Source organism: Paramormyrops kingsleyae, chromosome 25, assembly GCF_048594095.1.
Source record: "Paramormyrops kingsleyae isolate MSU_618 chromosome 25, PKINGS_0.4, whole genome shotgun sequence".
Classification (NCBI taxonomy): Eukaryota; Metazoa; Chordata; class Actinopteri; order Osteoglossiformes; family Mormyridae; genus Paramormyrops; species Paramormyrops kingsleyae.
The window spans coordinates 21,100,925-21,121,585 of record NC_132821.1 but is presented as its reverse complement, the minus strand read 5'-3'; the positions used below and the strand labels follow the sequence as shown (position 1 = coordinate 21,121,585).

At 47.8% G+C, this 20,661-nt stretch overlaps 3 protein-coding genes across 3 annotated transcripts; all 3 read left to right on the top strand.

Annotated features, from left to right (window-relative positions):
- Positions 1 to 923: 923 nt before the first annotated feature.
- Positions 924 to 2,276, top strand: LOC111861083 (mitochondrial import inner membrane translocase subunit Tim10-like). Its single transcript, XM_023845401.2, has 2 exons — positions 924 to 1,279; positions 1,652 to 2,276. Exons 1-2 carry the CDS (start codon positions 1,209 to 1,211, stop codon positions 1,836 to 1,838), a joined length of 258 nt encoding a protein of 85 aa, XP_023701169.1. The 5' UTR covers positions 924 to 1,208; the 3' UTR covers positions 1,839 to 2,276.
- A 3,692-nt stretch (positions 2,277 to 5,968) lies between these two features.
- On the top strand, positions 5,969 to 7,580 carry LOC111861079 (beta-crystallin B1-like). Its single transcript, XM_023845396.2, has 4 exons — positions 5,969 to 6,124; positions 6,205 to 6,337; positions 6,623 to 6,765; positions 7,017 to 7,580. Exons 1-4 carry the CDS (start codon positions 6,006 to 6,008, stop codon positions 7,186 to 7,188), a joined length of 567 nt encoding a protein of 188 aa, XP_023701164.1. The 5' UTR covers positions 5,969 to 6,005; the 3' UTR covers positions 7,189 to 7,580.
- A 5,372-nt stretch (positions 7,581 to 12,952) lies between these two features.
- rtn4rl2a (reticulon 4 receptor-like 2 a) lies at positions 12,953 to 17,833 on the top strand. The gene is made up of 3 exons (XM_023845374.2): positions 12,953 to 13,303; positions 14,310 to 14,536; positions 14,762 to 17,833. The coding sequence occupies exons 1-3, from the start codon at positions 13,249 to 13,251 to the stop codon at positions 15,869 to 15,871; spliced, it is 1,392 nt and encodes a 463-aa protein (XP_023701142.1). The 5' UTR covers positions 12,953 to 13,248; the 3' UTR covers positions 15,872 to 17,833.
- Positions 17,834 to 20,661: the final 2,828 nt, after the last annotated feature.

Sequence of the window (20,661 nt, the reverse complement as noted above, 5' to 3'; positions counted from 1 at the left end):
TGAGAGTGGGTCTGAAAAAAGCTCAGAAAATGGGATGGACACAAAACAAATAGAGGAAGGACAAGAGGAGGTTAATGAAGTGATTGAAAGTAGATTCGAAAAGAGAAATTCAAAAAAGGGGACGGATACAAGTAAACAAAAAGAGGAAGGACAGGAGGAGGTTGATATAGAAGTGATTGAAATGAGAGATGGGGAGAATGGCTGTGATTCAGGAGGAGTAGATGAGTACCCAATGGAAGATCAGATTCTGTGCACATTCACAAAACCAGTACTTGAAGATGAGGAAATCGATATTATAGATTTCTCCAGTCCCCCTGCCGTTTTGCTGAACCAGCTACCGGTAACCATGCAGGTGGACATCAGTCCCAGAGAGTCATCGGAGGACGACCAGGAGATAGATGTGATCACCTAAACTGTACTCACTCCTGCGCCCATTTTCCTCTTGGTAACAAATCTCCCAGTGAGTACGGTTTGTCAGTCACCATAACTTTCTAGGAAAAGCAGCATAACTTCTTTTAACGTAAGAAAATACAACCTGCGGGCACCAAATGCTTAATGGGCAGGATGGAAAAGGGCTGTATTCCGCATATTTTTTTGCAATCATCCCGTTAGTAGAACTGATTTTCAGTGGATATGGTCACGCTACAGCAGCTTTCTCTTGAATATATGGGTGATGTATTCAGTTACCTTGGATACAGTAGTAATGATTGGTGTCATGGTAGTTTCATGTACCAATGGTAAGACTGCAGACTGTAGCCAGTGACTGACTTACATCTGGCTCCTGCTATAAGTCAAAACCCAGCATGACGTGATTAGTTATTCCCTTTTTTCTAACATCTTTCATGCATATGAAGTATTACTTTGAAAGATGAAATAACCACCAACCAGCTGAGGCTGTCCCTCGTGCAAGATTATGTGTGTAAACATTTTTTGCTTATTATGTTCATTTGAATAATCCACTATTATAACTACAATTAGTCAGCCGACACGGAGTTTGATTTTGAAAGTATTCAAAACGTTTTCGGAACTTTCGCATTTGCTGTAAACGGAGAAACACGAATGACCGCCATGTGTCGCTATTTACACGTATTGCTTAGACGAATGGGTTTTTGAACTTGAAACTTAAATATGAGCGGAAGATTTGTCGTACTTCAGCTTCGGGGGACGCGCGTGTTTTTTCTCTAACTGCTCATCTCGGATTTTCAGTTATGGATCCCATGAAGGCGTATCAGCTGGCGGGCGAGCTCGAGGTGGAAATGATGGCCGATATGTTTAACCGGTAACAAACGGCGTCCTCTTTACTAACTACAGTACTATCTTCCTTCACCTTCTTTAATTCGGTTGTAAAGCGTGGTGGCAGTTGGGGATTACGCTCGAAAGGCTATTAAATTTCAATGGAGGTCTAAAGTAATTTTGATGTTTCCGTTTTTCCGCGATAACTAATGTTAAAATGACTACAGAAGATGTTGAGTGAACAGGGACAGTTCGTTTGGAGTACACAAACGTCTTAATTTAAAAAAAGAGTAACGAAAGTAGCTCAAGGTGTTTAGATCCTGCAAACTACTCGCAGGTCAGGCTGTATAATGTGGATGTGAAGCAGCATTTCAGCAGCAGACCACCTCTAATCAACATTACTGTTACCCGATACCAGCATGATCAATGCCTGCCATAAGAAGTGTGTGCCGCCCCACTACAAGGAGGCTGACTTGTCCAAGGGTGAAGCCGTGTGTCTGGATCGCTGCGTGGCCAAGTACATGGAGCTGCACGAGCGGCTGGGCCGCAAGCTGACAGACATGTCGGTGCAGGACGATGAGCTGATGAGGAAGATGAGCTCCTGAGGAGGCGGACGGCCGTGGGCTGCGCCCGGGACCAATGGATTCCTCTCCGCGACTGATTTCTCAATTTTTTCTACGAATTCCCACCCCGGTCTGCTGCTTGTACTATACGGGAAATAAAAATACCAGGCAAGAGTGGGGTGCTTTTTGGAGAATTGCTGTTAGACGGTATAGCAGGGAGGTGTCTGTGAACGTGGCATACTAATTGGCAATAAGGGACTGTCGCTCGCTGCGGTGTGTACAGTATATGTCTGTATTTATGGAGCACCCCACGAGTAAGCTGAGATGCATTTCTGTTATGATGTGTAACGTAGTAATTGACCACCTTCTATTTTGCACTTACTGAATTTTCTACTGAATATAAAGTTCCTTGGGTTTCTGTACAATTTTTTTAAGTTTGCAGTTAATCTGTAATAAAGTTATGATAACAGACCGAATAAACGTTTCGGTGTGAATTGTCTTTATACCAGATGAAGACCTAAGTCTAAAGACGTATATAAATAAATCCTTGTTATTTTATGGAGAAATGTGAGCAGCCACCTAATGGTTGTATAGTGAATGACACCTGCTAACTGCAGTATGTTGCATAGCCCGTTTCGTTGGAGGCCGTACTTTTGATTATTATCACGTTTGGGCATTTACGGGGAAGGAAATCGACCACCACATGTGGTTTTTTGTTTCAAAATTATTGGCACAGTAACACTGTTTTTTTGTTTTTTTATAATTTGCATAATTATATTCCACCTCATTTATAGGCTATGTAACAGGTGTGGCACTCACAATGAACATGACGTCATTCACCCCAAGGAGAGTCTCGCGGCACAGTATCAGGCTTTACCTGTTTGGTCTGCTGACATACGTTAAACATGTTTTTGTGTTTTTTACCAGTACTGTAGTCATTTATTAATTGCATCAGACTAGATTTCAGATATTCTTTTTGCTTCATTAAATCCCAGCCCCATTTAGGATCAGTGAAGTGGAGGATTGTGGTTCCTCTGATGTTCACCCTACTTTGGAATGCAGCTCTGAGGGGCTTGGGAGCTTCATGTCACTGCTGTTGCTGCCTCAAGCGAGGGCCAGAGTGTTTGTAAGACGTGACGTGTGTCCTTGTGACCGCGTGACTCGCCTCTTTCAGCCTGCTCCGCTGAGTCAGCAGACGACGAGTTTCAGAGGCGCCATACACCCTGTGAAATGCACGCATGCGGGGGAGGGGGGGCCGTGAATGGACACAGAAACAGCGCTGCGTGCATCCGTAGACGTCAGCACTGTCTGCCGTATGGCGTGTTACTGTTGGCTGTGGGTGTGAGGCGCACGCAGCTTGAGGCGCCAACAGACGCACATGGGTCCATTCAGCTCTTGAGTACAATTTGGAAACTTTACAAAGGAGAAAATACCCTTTGAAATAAGGCCTGGCAAGATTGCAAAATACAGAGGGCAAGAGAAAGGAGGACACCATCCCATAAAAGTCCCACTGCCATCACCTCTGACCCAGGGAACTGTAGGTCAACTAATAACATGCAGATATCGGCAGACATTTCGTTAACTAGCAAAATCAAGACACTGGCCTGTTTAGCTGCCAGTTTGGCCCTTAAATTTCCACAGAAAGGCCCCGTAACCATGTTACTTCATATCTGCTCATTTGGCAGGACCACACGTACTTAAGGCTGTAGATTAATACATGTGACCCAATGAGAGACCTCTATAGGCCTCTGTGATCTGACACCAAGCTCCCCAGAACAGTCACACTCAAAGCAGCAGAAGTCTTAGGTGGGTTTAAAAGTGTCCAAAGCATTTGTTTACTTGGCTTTCTATCACCATGCACATGTGCATGCTCTCGGTCCAAATCATGACATATAGCTAATAGTGAGAAATAAAAGCTAAAAAGTCACAGGAAATGTATGCGTACATTTCTTTCTTCACTCCCGTTGCTCTCTACCTCACCCTCCCTCTCCCTGCACTTTGATGATGGAGGGATTTCATTCTTCATCTGCTGTGAGCTCAGCAGGTTTGTTTCTCTGCTGATAATCCCCCACCGTGCGTCGGGGGATAAAAGGGAGGGCCATGAGGGGGAACGGCGCATCCTGACTGAGGGAAACATAGAAGGTAGGTGGAGACGGAGCAGGCAGATAACTCAATTGACACACAACCAGGCTGGCCATACAAAAAACAGGAGGTGATGGAAGTAGCTTCAGTCATTGTAGAACATCAGGCTCATTAAAGATTCCTGCCATTTGCTTTCAGCGCGGTAAAGTAATCGATTACGCTCTTTCTATCTTCCCCCTCAGGCATCATGTCATCCAGCACTGAGAAATCTTCCAAGGGCTCCTCCCAGTCGGATGGGAAGCCTCCCCATAACTCTGACATGGACATGATGATACCCTACAAGGTGTGGGCTTGACTCTCAGCTGTTTCACATGCTCACCAGATTTGCACCTACAGCAACTGCAAAGTGTGGCCTGGTTAGCGCAAGCCGGGTTAGCCCAACCAGGTAGTCTGTCTGTAGCCTTTTTAGTGCTGGGGGCTGGGAATGTAACTTTTTTTCATGGGATAGATATAGTCTCTTAAGCACATATTTTTATGGCACCGATACAGACTCTCAATCATATATGAGGGGTGAATCTCAATACCAAGAACGCAAAGACTGTACTTGCGGTCTTGGCAAGATCGGTCTTGCTAACTTGCCTTCGAAAAACGAACTTTGGGCGCAGTGGATCATGGGATAGGTCTCATTCGGATAAGGACGCAACTGATGTATCCTTGATATTTGGGGCGGAGCAAGACCAGCATCCGGGGATTTTTACTGTCCTCTGTACTTCTGTTCTTGAGTATTGGAACTATTCTTTGGCAATAGAAGATGACGTAGAAGGGGGCAAGAGAACACAAGTACGGTCAAGTACACATATTGACATTCAGCCGAGATTTCCTTGTATGCTGAATACAGTCTATTTTGGACAGAAAGTATCCAAGGTGTCCAGTATGAACAATCACAAGCTGAGAACATGTTTTCCAGCCCTGTGATAGATTTCTTCAGTGAAACCTCACCTGGGTGTTTGCAGTAAGTGGCTGTTCTATCCATGGCTGGAGCAAAGCCGCATAGGCTGATGGTAGGGTGACCACCTAATGTCTGGGGAGACACTTTGACCTACTTCAGGATTTACACACCACTTTAAAACTGAAAGACTCATGTGCTTAGCTAACTAGTTCAATTCTTCTTGTGCTTTTATTGGTTTGTTTCATTGATCAAAAGACTCATCCAACAACATTACTGGCAGAATAATTTTTATTGTATTATTAGTCAAGTATGTTTCAATACGAGTAATTTGCCATTGTGGTACTTTTACAAGACATAACAAAAAAGGACATTGCAAAGAACATTCAAAGTTTAGCAAAGGCATATACAGAAAAGTAAAAACACTAGATTAGTATTTGGGTAGTATAATAATTATATAATGATGAATTATAATGATAGTAATATTGAATAGTAATAATAATGAAATATGTAACGATAATTTAAGTATTAAATGTTATAAATTACATGAAGGTTAAATGTATTGTGGTGGCACAGTGGTTAGCGCTGCTGCCTGCCAGCGAGAAGGTCCTGGGTTCGGTCCCGGGTTCGGTCCCGGGTCCTTTTTGTGTGGGATTTGCACACACTTGCTGTGTTTGTGTGGGTTTTCACCAGGGGCTCTGGTTTCCTCCCATGATCCCAAAGTATGCAGGATAGGTTGATTGGTGAGTCTGAATTGGCCCTGTAGTTGTGTGTGTGGTGTGTTGGCAACCGCCCAGGGCTGGTTCCCACCTGTGCCCATTGTTCCTTGGATAGGCTCCAGTGACCCCAGTTGGGATTAAGCAGTTTCTGAAGATGGATAAAATATATTAACTATCAAAATATGCATGATTGTAGGAGACTGAACAGTCAGCACATGGCTAAAATGAAATCCAGGACTTTTTAATTGAAATGGTAGCTTACAAACCCTGTCCTATCTTATAATGTCCCCCCTGGCAAGGATGAAATGGTCGCCCTTATTAATGGTATGGTGTCCTAAACTTATTCTGAAGCAATGCAGCATTGCATCACTAGGGGGAGCTCGGGAGCTTGCTTATCTGCTTCAAAGGCATCATGTGTTGTCCTTTTGTGAGTAAAGCTGCTCGTTTTCTCTTTTCCCGTAGATGTGCATTTTTGACCAGGAGAACTTCCAGGGCAGGTGTATGGAGATTACGGGCGAGTGCATGAGCGTGTGCCAGGCCGGCTTTGACCGCGTGCGCTCCCTCCGCGTCCACTGTGGCCCGTAAGTGACGCCGCTGGCGCTGCCGCCCGCGCCAAGGGAGCAGAGCGAGGAGATTCACCGGCTTACTGACTGCTCCACAGCTTCGTGGGCTACGAACAGATGAACTTCTGTGGGGAGATGTACGTCCTGGAGAAAGGGGAGTACCCTCGCTGGGACTGCTGGAGCAACAGCTACAGGAACGAGTTTCTCATGTCCTTCAGACCCATCAGGATGGTACCAGCTAACACTCACTCAGTCACTCATTCCCTCAGTTACTTATTCTCTCACTCACTCGCTCATTCCCACATTCATTCACCCATTCATTCCATCATGCACTCATTCTCACTCACTCACTCACTCACTCATTAATTCCTTCACAACTTATTTACATATACTGTTGTTTCTTCCTGGATTAATATATGAATTCAGCTTAAACAAATTAATCTTTATTTATACATTTTATTATATCTGTGTGCAGTGTGTATTTCCTCTAATTGTCGAATCCTAATTCTTCCTCAGGACACAGAGAAGCACAAGATCTGCCTTTTTGAGGTGGGACATTTCAAGGGCCGTAAGATGGAGATCCTGGATGACGACGTGCCCAGCCTGTTCGCTTATGGCTTCACCGACCGCGTGGGCAGCATCTCTGTGGGCTGTGGCACGTGAGTGTTGGGTTGTGATGCATACGATACTCCTTTTAATGCCCCCTTTAACAGCAAAACCAGGAATACAGCACACTCTCTCCTATAAACTACATTCAAGTTAGATACAAGTGAGATACACCTATTAATCGCATCTAATGTCCTTCACAAGCACAACACAATTGGGTTCAAACTGAAACCTCTACCCTAAATCTCCAGTGCCATGCTGCACAGGTCCCCTCTCACCCTATGTCTTTTTCCCCTGATCACAGCTGGGTCGGGTATGAATTCCCAGGTTACCGTGGCAGCCAGTACCTGTTGGAGAAAGGTGACTTCAGGCACTTCAACGAGTTTGGCGCCCGGTACCCCCGGATGCAGTCGGTCCGCCGCATTCGCGACATGCAGTTCCACCCCTTCGGCGCCTACATCATGGCGAAGAAGTGAGCGCCACCTGTTGGACGGGCAGCAAGGCAATGGGGTATTATTCCCAACCCAGGACAAAGGGAGAGAAAAATGAGACGTAGAGCGAGTGAAAGGTGCTTGGGGAGGTTGGCTGCAGTGAAGAGGAAGTCATCCAACCATATATAGTATTTGTGTGCAGCTGCCAGAAGGGGGTGGTCATGATGAATTTGCAGTCGGCACATCCGCAGTGGCAGATGGCAGGAGATGGATGCCAGGAGATCCTCCTTCTCCAGCTCCCTCTTGCTCTCTCAACATCAATTTTTCTCTGTTCTCTGCTTCTGATTTTTCCCTGTTATTTGCCTGTCTTCCTTTTACCTGATATCCAGCTCAGATGGAGAGATATCCAGCGATCCCTGTAGAGTTATGCTGTATTCCCTGGGATTTTTAATAAAGAAAATTGGTGATTTAACCTGCTATCTGACATGTTTGTAAAAAAAAGAATGATGCTTATGAAGATGGCCATCTTCAATAATAGCTTGCGACTCTTACAACTGGAGTGGAGCCAAAATACATCAAATGATTCCTTATAAGGTAAAGAGGCTGTTTGTGGGAGGATCTTTAGGCTGACCGTCGTCCCCTGTATCCTGAGCACTGATGTATTCACGTACGTCTTTGTAAGCTCTGCTTTCCAAGTCCAATCCGATTCTTGCTTGCTTTTCCACCTCTGGGCCACCAGAGGCCACCAAAAGCCTCTAAGTTATATTAATTTGCTTTAAGTGCAATACCACAAAACACCACACATACAGCTATCTACATCTGAACTATACTGTGCCCTTTTACACTCAGTCAGTGTTGCTGAGGCCTGAACTGCACAATTCACTGACCATTCAAATCACTACACTCAAGCAGAGTTACAAGGAACTCCCCCGCCCCCCAGCCAATTATTGGCTGTGGCCCTTGATAACATGCTGGATGTATGGACGGGTACCAGGAGCCCCTGTCTGTCTCACACCTCTGCTCTCCCACTCGCTCATCTTGATAAATGCAGAGAGTGGCTTCACATTACGCAACCTCCACACAGCTGCAGGGATGGACACACACTCCCACGCAGGCGCCTACACGCCAAGACACACGCATGAACACAGTGGCACGTGTACCCAGTGTAACACTCACACTTATGCACACACCCACACTCTCACAGGCGCACATGCAAAGAAACACGCGCTTTGTTATCAGATTTCTGTGCTCCTCAATGAATTCACCAGTACTGTCCCTTTTTCAAAGGAAGGCTGTGAGACAGTTACATTCATAGACATGATCTGGAGTTCTAAGCTGACACGGTCTAAGGAGATTGACACATCCTGATGTAAATGTGATAGCTGTGGTCATATTCTAGGGACAGGTGACATTTTCGCATATCCTTAGTGTATAACCAAACTGTCCTTGGCTCCTGGTGCTACGATGATTGTGGTTACATCCTGGGGCCATGAGACGATTATGGTCACATCCTGGGGCAGTGAGATTATTATGGTTACATCCTGGCGCTGTGAGACGATTGTGTTCGCATCCTGGGGCCATGAGACGATTATGGTCACATCCTGGAGCTGTGAGATGCCTACGGTCACGTTCTAGAGGGTGCTGGTCACATCCAGATGATGTAATATTCAGATGGTATCTCCCAGCGTGGGTAAGTGAGTGGTCAGGGAGCAATGAAGGAAAGCCCTGCATCGCGCCTTAGCTCTGATGTCACGGTCATGAGGGCTGGTCACCACGCCCTCAGGCCCCGAGGATCTGCGTGAGTCACTCCGGTAGTCAGGGGTCTGATCATGTAACTGCCACCAGTGACGTTCTATATTACAGTGAGCAGTAATGCGTTCAGGGGGAGTAATGAAGCCCCTCATACTGTTATGGCTCTTATATTCACACCATCATCTGATGCTTCTGCACGTTAATGTACCTCCGGGGCTGAAGAGCCAGTTTTCCTCCCCCACGGCAGAACAAATCTGAAGGGGGGGTAACATTGGAGGGGGCATTGGTTAAGCAGACAATCCATGGCCAAACCCCTGGGAGAGACCAGGCTAATTTGTTTTTGGGTGAACACCTTCATTAAAAAAAAATTACAATAAGAGAGTGTATCCTTGGGGGGGGGGGGGGGGGGCATGACTCCAAGCCCGTCCCCAGGAGGCTGCTCACGTGGCCGAACGTGATTGAAACTGCTCCGGCTGCAAGTGAAGCTTAATTCATTTTTTATGTTAATTTCCAACAAGAGATTAGTTTGCCAATCATTTTTGAAAATGAAAAATCAAAGTACAGGCACAGATAACCAGAACAATGACGACAAGGAAGAGAGAAAGAAAGAGAGCGAGTAGCACGCCTAAGAAACAGACACACGCCTATTTCTTTGTGGTTCCCTCTCAGCCCTCCGTGAAAAGCTGGGGGGGTGTGTCTCCCGTCTGCGTCATCCGTGATCTAAGCTTGAATCTCACTATTTAAAAATAAAGACCTTATTGAACAAATGAGCTCCAAAAATAAAGATAAAAGGATGGAGAAAGTAACTAAGTCAGGGCTGATGGTTTGAAGGAAGTGGACTTGCACCGAACATTTACACCCATTCCGGAGGGAAGAAAGCAAAGGTAGTGCCTGTTAGAGCAGAGTGAGGAGCTCACACATGGTCTCCTGGGCAGCCAAACGGAGGTGCTGGGAGAAATAAGGAGAAGGTAATGCTCATTATCTTACAGACTGGAGGAGAGCGGCGTCATAAGAAGGAAGAGAGGCACATTTACGCTGTACTGGCAGAAAGTATTATTACAGGGCAGACTTAGTGACTGAACAGTACTGTACGTGAACACTACAGTGGTAAGGTTTATACGGTACAGTATAGATACTGTGACTGAACACTATTGTACATTAATCCTCTACTGAGAGAAAGTGTTATTGCAGTACAGATATAGTGACTGAACACCACTTTACATTGAGACTGTACTGAGAGGCAGGATTAAGTCAGTATAGCATAGATACAGTGACTGAACACTATTGTACATTGAAACTGCACTACTAAATACAGTACAGTATAAATACAAATATGACTGAACACTATTCTATATTTATACTCTACTGAGAGAGAGGGTTAATACAGTATAGATAAAATAAACACTACACAACATTAACAATATATAGAGACTGAGAGTTAATACAGTACGGATACAGTGAGTAAACTACTGAACATTAGCATTGCACTGAGATAAAGTGTTAATATAATATAGTACAGATACAGTGACTGAACCTTACATTACATTAAGACTGCACTGAGGGAGACTGCACGTCATTCCCTGCAGTTTGATGTATTATATGCATGTTAGTGATCTGGCTGTATGCGCAGTGTTAACTTGCCTCCCACACTCTCAACATGTATCTGGGCAGAGGACCGTGGCTTGAATTCAATGACTTCATTCTTTAGTGTTTCAAACTGTAATTCTTGGCTCATTCCAAGCATTTTACACAGCTTGACTGACTGGTTGGTTTTAATAAATAATGAAAGTTTTTCCAAAACAACATAATTCCCTTTCTAGCAATAGAAGAAATAAGGCTCCCAGCCTTTGAAGATCTGATTCACTGACGTTCGATTCAACTATTTATCAGTTATTCTGGATTCCTTCTGGCTGAAAGCAGGCAATGACTGACAGCAAACTGTGATTCCTCTCGCTCTATGATGTCAGTCCACATTACTCTCATAACCCTAATTACAATGAGTTCAGAGGCTGGTTTACTGTTACAGCCACAGGAAACCACAGGAAACCACAGTAAAACCACTCTGACAATGAGCAAAAAGAATGGATCTTGGATGAAGTTAATCTTCTATTACGAGAAATAATGAGTGTGCAACCAAAAGATGAATTTATGGAGAGAGTTAGACAGAGAAAGAGTAAATGATGGAGAGGGAAGTGGGCCGATGCCTCCAGAGTGCAATAGCAGATGATGTAATGTGAGCTTTCAGAGAGAAGCACTAACTGTAAATGCAGAGTGAAGAACTGAGAGGGACCAAGTTTTGGGATGATACAGTTCCAGCCTGGGCTCCTCAGAAGTGATATATCCTTAGGGGCAATTCACAGGTGATACACCCACAGCATGAGGCACTTCAGGGGTGATACATCCTCAGTGCGGGGCAGTTCAGGGGTGATACATCCTCAGCACTGGGCAGTTCAGGAGTGATACACACTCATCTCAGGGCAATTGTGGAGTGATACACCCTCAGCACGGGGCAGTTCAGGGGTGATACACCCTCAGCACGGGGTAGTTCAGTGGTGATACATACTCAGCTCGGGCAGTTGTGGAGTGATACGCCATCATCGTGGGCCAGTTCAGGGGTGATACATCCTCAGTGCGGGGCAGTTCAGGGGTGATACACCCTCAGCACGGGGTAGTTCAGGGGTGATACATACTCAGCTCGGGCAGTTGTGGAGTGATACGCCATCATCGTGGGCCAGTTCAGGGGTGATATATCCTCAGCGCAGGGCAGTTCAGGGGTGATACACCCTCAGCATGGGGTAGTTCAGGAGTGATACACACTCAGCTCAGGGCAGTTGTGGAGTGACACATCCTCAGCATGGAGGAGTTCAGGGGTGATACACTCTCATCATGGGGCAGTTGTGGAGTGATACACCCTCAGCATGGGGGTTCGGGGGTGATATACTCTCATCATGGGGCAGTTGTACAGTGATACACCCTCAGCATGGGGCACTTCAGGGGTGATACAGACTCAGCTTGGGGCAGTTCAGGGGTAGCTCCCCCCCAATAATCAAAATAGACTAATACAACCCCCTCAATGATTATGTCTCCCCTTAAATGGATGTTGACCTCAACCCCCCCGCCCCAATGTTCAAACCAAAGTTACACCCTTGTTTAGATGTACACATTTCCCAGTTCACTCCAACACACTTGCATACAGAACATGTGTAAATGGCAGAAATGTTTATTCTGACATGTCTGTCCAACGGCAGCTCTGAGAAGAAGCTGATAGGAGACTCCAGCCGAGAAGGGCACAAGTCCAGGGTGTGAGCTCACCAGCCCCCGCATTTCAGGACACGTCTCAGCTGCCCGCACCCCCGCCGCCTCCATGGAGACTCCCTCTAGGAGACACAAACTGCACAAGCACGTGGCCGTACCGTCGGCATCCAGCATCCATGGCTAATTCCCGACTGCAGTCACGTTTCAGCTGGGCTTCCTATGCTTTCTTCTGTAATCATCCCAGCCAGAACAATGCTCCCAGGAACTCACTGCTGTTCATGTTCATCTCCCAGGAACTCACTGCTGTTCATGTTCATCTCCCAGGAACTCACTGCTGTTCATGTTCATCTCCCAGGAACTCACTTCTGTTCATGTTCATCTTGCACATTGGTCCTGAGATATTACTCAGGTATTGTCCACTTCCCATACTGTGTTTTATTGGTTTGTGTGTTCATTTATTACTTCAAGACTGTATCATTATTACTTCAATGACAAAAAACAAAGGCAAAATCATTCTTATGCAGTAACCTTTATTAGCTCATTTTAGATAAATCATCACACCAAAATATTAATACTATAGCAAAAGTTTTATTTTAGTTCCTAATTTGTACTTGGCGGAGTTTCCTTTCTTTCGTCCCTAATTACCCTTTAACTTACCGTCTTCTTGTCTTTTTTCTTACATCACTGAAGGTTTTGTTCCGACGCCAAAACCCGACATGGACATGCCGCCGCCTCGCTTTGCTCCTCCTCGGCGCTCCGTCACCGCCGGGCGCCGTGCCGACCCCCACCATCCTCTCTTTCATGCATCATTGCCCATCTACGGCTTGTCACCGTAAACGGCCATGTGAGAAGCGGCTTCCTCGGCGCTCCCCCGCCCGCGCCACGCCGTGACCCCGCTGCTTACGCAGAGAGATCCCGGCGCTGCCCACTGCCGTAGGCGCCCCCCGGCTGCCTATAAATTCGGCACCGGAGCTCTAACTCGGCACTCTCTCCATCGCTTCGCCACAAGCGACACCGACTCGCAAACCAGAGCTCCGGCGGAGATAGCAGGCAGTGACTCGCCAGAACAGGCTAACTCGCTCCCGGCTTTGGTTCGAGATGGAAAGCTTTTCGGCTGAAATTTACCGCACGGGCTACAGCGGCCGCTACGGGGGTGAGTCTGCCCGGGATGCCCCGGCGCTCTCTGCATGATAACGGTCTCAGTGTTTCTTATCTGGAACTAAGAATTTTATAGGTTGTACTTTAAATACTTGGTATTGCTTTTTTCCCTTTTTGCTTGTTTCTTTTATAATTGATGGATTTTAGGCTTTGCAGAATACATTGGAAATTTCTAAGTAGCCTAACTGCAGATTCTGATGATCGTCCGTGAAAATGTCACTCGTACTACATTTAACTTGAGTCAGTTTTACGAACAAACATTTTGGAGTAGCAGGTATTTCATCTCTCGGGCATTAAAATCTGTGCATGGGTCTGTCTGGCTTGGCACCGCAATCAGGAGGCGGACATGTCACTGATGCCTGTGCCACTTTGTCGGCTCTTAAGGGCCGGAGCTGTGAAGCTGCTTGTAATGCATGGGGTCACCGTAAAGTAGAAGCGCGTTTCGACGGCATGCTCTCACAGGATGCCCGCTGTAATTCATGGCCTTTCCGCGTAAATCACTTTGCGTTTCAGCGACGCATTTCAGCACCAGTGCGGCGGACAGCTCCTGGTGGTCAAACGAAATACCTCAGGGCTGGCCGGCCCTGTAGGCGACATATGCGATCGCCTAGGGCGCAGGGAGCGCAAGAAGCAAGTGAAAATAAAAAATAGAATTACCTCTGGTTGCGCGCAGTTTCGTGACATTACAGTTATTTTAACTAGTTTAATTATGTTAATTATTTGTGAAACAGACGTGAACTAGCAGCCACATACTCTGTGCTACTATAATGTTTTAATATAAATGAGTTGACAAAATGTGCTTTCTGCTGGATATCGGGGGCTCAGAATAATCTCGCCAAGTTGGCCCTGAAACACCCATCGAAGACACTCTGTACTTAAATCCAAGAAGGTGTTCTGTGACCGACACCTGTAATGCTCAGCAGTTTTACGCATAAAAAAATTAAGTGTCAAAGTAGGTGTTTTACACAGCCTCGGCCGCCATGTGGTCCCTTCTCCTCCAGGTGGCGCTGCAATGTGCCTGGTGCTTTGGCTGCTCCTGCTGAGCTCCAGCCCAGCTACGGCATGCCCGCGCCTCTGCGTCTGCTACCCCTCCCCCATGACGGTCAGCTGCCAGGCTCAGAACTTCACGCTGGTGCCGTCTGGCATGCCATACAGCTCTCAGCGCGTTTTCCTGCAGAACAACCAGATCACCGAGCTGCGTGTCGACTCCTTTGGCTTTGGGACGCAGGTGCGTGTGTGACACGTGTCTTATGTTTGTGTGTGTGTGAAAGAGAGGGTGTGAGCTACAATTGGAGGCCCTTTGGCTCACAACTCGAGTGTGAATGAGGATGTTTGTTTTGCTTTTTATTGAAATTATTGTAATAAAAATGTGAAGATTCCACACGTATTCCTAAAGTGAGAATGCTTACAGATGCCGAGGGAGTTCCCACACTAACCAGGCATGTTTCCCCAGGTCCTCTGGCTCTTCTCCAACAACATCACCTGGATCGAGGCTGGAGCCTTCAGTGACCTGCGCGAGCTGGAGGAGCTGGACTTGGGGGACAACCCGACCCTGCGCCGTCTGGAGGGCGGGGCCTTCCGGGGGCTTGAGCGCCTGCAGAGCCTGCACATGCACCGCTGCCGGCTGGCTGCCCTGCCCCATGACCTGTTCCACAAGCTCTACAGCCTGCAGTTCCTCTACCTACAGGAGAACCAGCTGCACTTCCTGCAGGATGACCTCTTCTCTGACCTCGTCAACCTTAACCAGCTGTTCCTGCACGGGAACCGCATCCGCACCATCTCGGAGCACGCCTTCCGTGGCCTGGTCAACCTGGACCGGCTGCTGCTGCACGACAACCGTATCAAGCAGGTACACCGCCGGGCGTTCCGCGACCTGGGCCGCCTCACTATGCTCTTCCTCTTCAACAACTCGCTGGCAGAGCTTCCAGGCCAAGTCCTGCGGGACGCCGGCGCTGTCCAATTCCTGCGGCTCAATGGCAACCCGTGGTCCTGTGGCTGCGAAGCCCGGCAGCTCTGGGAGTTCTTCCGCGGGTCCCGGGTCTCCAGCTCAGAGCTGATGTGCTCGTCGCCGACACCCCGCCGTGGCGTGGACCTGCGCTTCCTGCGTGAGATGGACTTCGCCCTCTGCCCACTGCCAGATCCAGGCTCCCTGGCCGGGACCACCACCACCACTTTCAGCACTAAGACCCGCTGGTGGTTCTCCAAGCACAAGCCTGCAGCGTCCTCCAAGGGCGTATTCGAGAAGAGCTCCGAGACCATCAAGGCGTTCCCCTTCCACGCGGGCAAACCCCATGACTCCCCCGGGTCCAACAGTGCTGTCTCCTCCGCCAAGTACGAGTTCGCGGAGGAGGAGGCCGCACTGCCCAAGCTGGACCCCGAGGAGTACTGGGCCAATTATGGCAACGAGGACGCAGCCGCCACCTCCATGCGCTGCTTTGAGCTCGAGTGTCCTCCCAGTTTCGACTTCCCCTCCTCGCCCTCCTCCTCTTCCTCCGCCACCCCTTTCCTTACCGTCCTTCACCTCTGTGCCGTCACTCTCTTCATGCACATGCTCTTTGGCTGACTGCTCACCGGTCCCCTTCGTCCTGCAGATTTGAAAACCCCCCTTTTTCCTTCACTGCCCCCAAACACCCGTATCTTGGTTCCTTTCAGTTGACTTTCCTGGACCTCCAATCCTTTAGGAGGCGCCATACTGGAAAGAACTGTGGGATTCTGTGGATACAGGAGGGACAGTGGGAAAATACATTCAGCCGCTGCTGCTCTTGCTAAAGCACAAAACAGGAACAGAATGGCTGCTCAGAACAGCCAGGGCTGTAAGCAAAAAAAATTACGGTTTCTGATATTTCAGTTTTCTACTGACAGTCCAGTGTAATGGCACCTGTGGTGCTGCTGTCATTGTACTGCAGGTACTATTGAGCCATCGCTTACACTGTTACAGCTACTTCTACTTTGGTCAACTTTAAATCCTACTGCTGCTACTTAAACTACCACAGCACTACGATTTTTTTCTACTCTTACTATTTACTTAAAATAGTTTTCAGTGCAGCATGCATAAATATGGCTGCAGATGCCTCTCGCTGGCAGCAGGGGGCAGTGATGGCCTCACTGTTGTCCTCACTGTCGCTGCTGGCACGCACGGTGATATCAGTGTGAGAAACTGTAGCTCCCGCTCCATTAGCAGACGCCTTCCACCGCCGCCGCTCTCAGTTTTGGCTGTAAACAGTTTTAAAGTCGGCGAGGTAAGATGTTGCCAGACAGATGCTCCATTCACTTTTAACAAGCGAATTTGGGCCAGATGACAGTGGGACCAGTCAGCCATGGGGATCACAGGCAGGACATGGGAGCTAACAGGAGGCGTGCGGCGGCCGGCGTGGCAGAGTGGTGAGCGGACAGGTCCTGTCTCTCAGGACCGCCAGTGCCTTCAGAGCGTGAGGACACACCAGCAGGGTCACAGGGTCGTGACAGCTGCAGTCCTTTTGCTGCAGTCTGTCTGTGTCTTTTTCAGCAGTGATTCTTACTTTGGGTGACAAGGCTTCCCAACATCTGAAAAAAAATGGGATTTCCATCCTATCCAGCCTGCTCATATCCCCTCACCTTACTTTCACCTTCCAGCGGGGGGAGCTCTTACAACTGGGGCAGTCAGACTGGACTGGAATAGGAAGGACTGGGCTCAAGCCCAGCAGGCTGAACAGACAGACAGAGAGGGAGGTAGATTCAGGCAGACAGACAGACACATGGATGGAAAAAGGCAGACAAAAAGACAGACGGAGAGGTATACATACAGACAGGAAGATACAGGCATACAGATCCATGGGCAAAGAGGCAGAGAGACAGAAGGAGAGTTAGACAGACAAGCATCATGGGCCTTGGCTTTGCAAACCGCTGCCACTGAGCTTGGTTGAGATGTGCCCTGTGAGATGGCTGCCATCGGAGCAGTGGGCATGCCGGACAGCCCGCCGAGTGGCGCCGACACAGGGAGCCACCTCCTGCCGAGTCCGTGAAGACAGGGGAGTGTCTGGGGACAGCTCAACAGGTACGGCCCCCCTGCTGGGGACAGTTGTAGCCCTGAGGTTACCCAGCTGGACTCCCCCAGAGCATAGCAGATGGCCAGATGATCCGTCAGAGAGAGAGGGAGACAGATAGAGCGAGAGGGAAAAAAAGAGAGAGAGAGAGGGAGATAGATAGAGAGAGAGAGAGAGAGAGAGAGAGAGAGAAAGAGAGAGAGAGAGAAGAAAGAAGTCAAAGCAGGATGTGAGGATCAGAGAAACATGCATGCATGCCGGAGAAGCCAGTGTGACTGCTTTTTACTCTGTGAATGTGTGTGTGTGTGTGTGTGTGTGTGTGCCTGTGTGTGTGTCTATGAGTGTGTGCCAGCTGGAATGACTTTAACTCTACATTTAATGCTTGTGAATCGGTCTAAGTGTATGTTTACGAATTTTTTTTAATTTTGTGAGACATATTATTGTTGAAAGGATTGTTAAAGGTTTCAAGAAAGAGAATAAATGTCACCTTTGTATTTCCAAAAGCTGCCTTGTGTGGGTCTTCCTTTCAATCTGTGAAATGCATCCTAAGAAAAAAAAGAAAGAAAACATGCCCTCCCACACTTCTCATGCCAAGATTTTCCTGCATTTCCTTTTCTTGAAGTAGAAACTTAAAACACACAGGTCTCAAAAAGACTTTCCCTCTGATAATTATTGATGAGCACTAGCTTTTGATAATAGAGCTCTGATTTAAAACAAAAAAATCTTCTCTTCATTTAGAAATAAATAACTAGATGTATAATTTATTTACATTATTACAGGGAGGGCCGGTGAAAGTCCAAATAGCCCCCTTGGGGGGGTTACCCCACGCCAAGACATACACAAATGATAGGAGCAAACAAATAAAGGCTGTACTTGATTAATATAATAAAGAATAAATAACATAATAATAAACATAATTATTATATAATAAATTAAATATTAAGAACAATAACATCAACAATAATAAAGAAAGGAAGCACACAATTAAGCACATCTCTCTCACAATATAGGCAAACAAACTGTAAGAATAAATTAAATAACTAGGACAGTCAACGTTAATGAATTACCATGTCATAGTTAATCTTGAAGTCAAAACATTATTATTTCTTTAATAATAACTTTGATTTCAGTTTGATGCCACAGTGGGAGAACAGTAAGAGTAACATAATTAAATTTCTATACTGAACATACAGTCTATCTATTTATCTATTTTCTGTGCCCGTTTGTCCTATTCAGGGTTGCGGGGGGTCTGGAGCCTATTCCGTCGGCTATGGCCTCATGGCAGGGAAAAACCCAGGACGGGGTACCAACCCCTCAACACACAGACTAATAAATAAATACAATGTATTAATCAACAATTTTTTTTATTGTATGTGCGATTAATTGCCAGGTCTGCTGGCATAGCTGAGGGTGCAAGGAGGTGGGTGCCAATTTCACGTTCTGTCGGACCGTCCTGTGGTGCCCCTGTGGAATTCAAGGCTTGCTAAGCCAGTACCCACCAGAAGATGGCGCCCTAGGCAGTCGCCTGCTCTTCTGTGGAATCGCGGGACTGGCCCTGCTTACTTGTCAGTGACTAAAAAGTCCCATAGAATCCACTCAGAAACTCGGATATGGCGGAAAGGCAGAAGAGGAGCAGGCTCAGCAGCACTCTCTGTCACCTCACAGCTACAGGAAGCTTTGAGAGCTGCCCCCGTTCATTGCACATCTCCCCATCTGACACTTATCTGCCCTATTAAGTGCTGCCAACTTACACAACTAATTACTCACAAAGTGCCAGCTCCTCTCCCTCCCATATTTAGCTTCCTTCCGATTTACGATAACAAAAAGAAAATCTGATTGGCTGGTATTCGCCTACCCTGGGTATGGGCCAAGCTTGTGATTGGCTGGGCCAGACCATTCCCTCCTGTACCCAGGTAACCTGAAGTTAGGCTCAACCCTGTCCCTAAATTGTCTGCGATGGGCTGGCTAGCATTCCCCCCCCCCCATCACAGGGGTTCCAGAGTCTGTGGAAGGGAGTGACATACCACCAGGGGGCTCCCTAGCTTGGACGCCAGTGCATCACAGAACACATACTTCATGTTTAGTACTTGCATCCAAAGCACAGTTACACCCTTTTACTCAGATGGAAGTTTCACTGGAAAAATTAGGCACAGGATATCACCCAAGGGTACAACAGAAAGCTCCACATCCACACTCCTTCAAACACAATGCAGCCCATAAACAGAATGTGCTGTATGAGTATATGAACATAATTTTTTCAGGACCAGGAACCTGTGAAACCGGTGTGCCGGGACGTCTGAATGGAGTGCATTCCTATTGCAGCCGGAATTGGATACTGCCTCCATGATGATGTGAAGTGTGTTCTCAGCCATACAGAGACCAGCCTGCACCTTTAGGCTGGACGAGCACCAATGAGAAAACACTATTAGATGAGTGGGAGCTGCATGTGAGTCACTCCATCCGAGGACATGAGGGAGGGACTGTCACAGCCGTCCTGCTGGAAGTCATGAGTCTGCCATGTGTCATTTAAGAAAAATTCCCTTTTACCCACAAAGGAAGTAGACAGGGGACATAGTCAGGCAACACAAACAGGCTCAGACAGGGGACAAGCACAGGGAATGTAAACAGAGGACCCACACATGGGACGCGGACAGCGGACACATAGAGGGGAAATACAGATGAGAGACACATATAGGGGACGCAGATGGGAGATTCACACCAGAGAGAGCAGACAGACACAGGGGACACAGAGGGGTGACAGACACAGGGGACACAGAGGGGGTGACAGACATAGGGGACACAGAGGGGTGACAGACACAGGGGACACAGAGGGGTGACAGACACAGGGGACACAGAGGGGGTGACAGACATAGGGGACACAGAGGGGTGACAGACACAGGGGACACAGAGGGGGTGACAGACACAGGGGACACAGAGGGGGTGACAGACACAGGGGACACAGAGGGGTGACAGACACAGGGGACACAGAGGGGGTGACAGACACAGGGGACACAGAGGGGTGACAGACACAGGGGACACAGAGGGGGTGACAGACATAGGGGACACAGAGGGGTGACAGACACAGGGGACACAGAGGGGGTGACAGACACAGGGGACACAGAGGGGGGGTGACAGACACAGGGGACACAGAGGGGTGACAGACATGCCTCTGCAGCCACTTGGCCAGACCCAGCTGTTCAGGTGTAACTGTCCCACTGCCCCAGCCGCCCCTCCAACCTGCCCCCCCCCCCCCCCCGTGGCCCCCATGCCACCCCCCAATGTCCCCCCCTTTCTCTCCCCGCATACTTGTGCTACCCCCAGTGCCATCCCC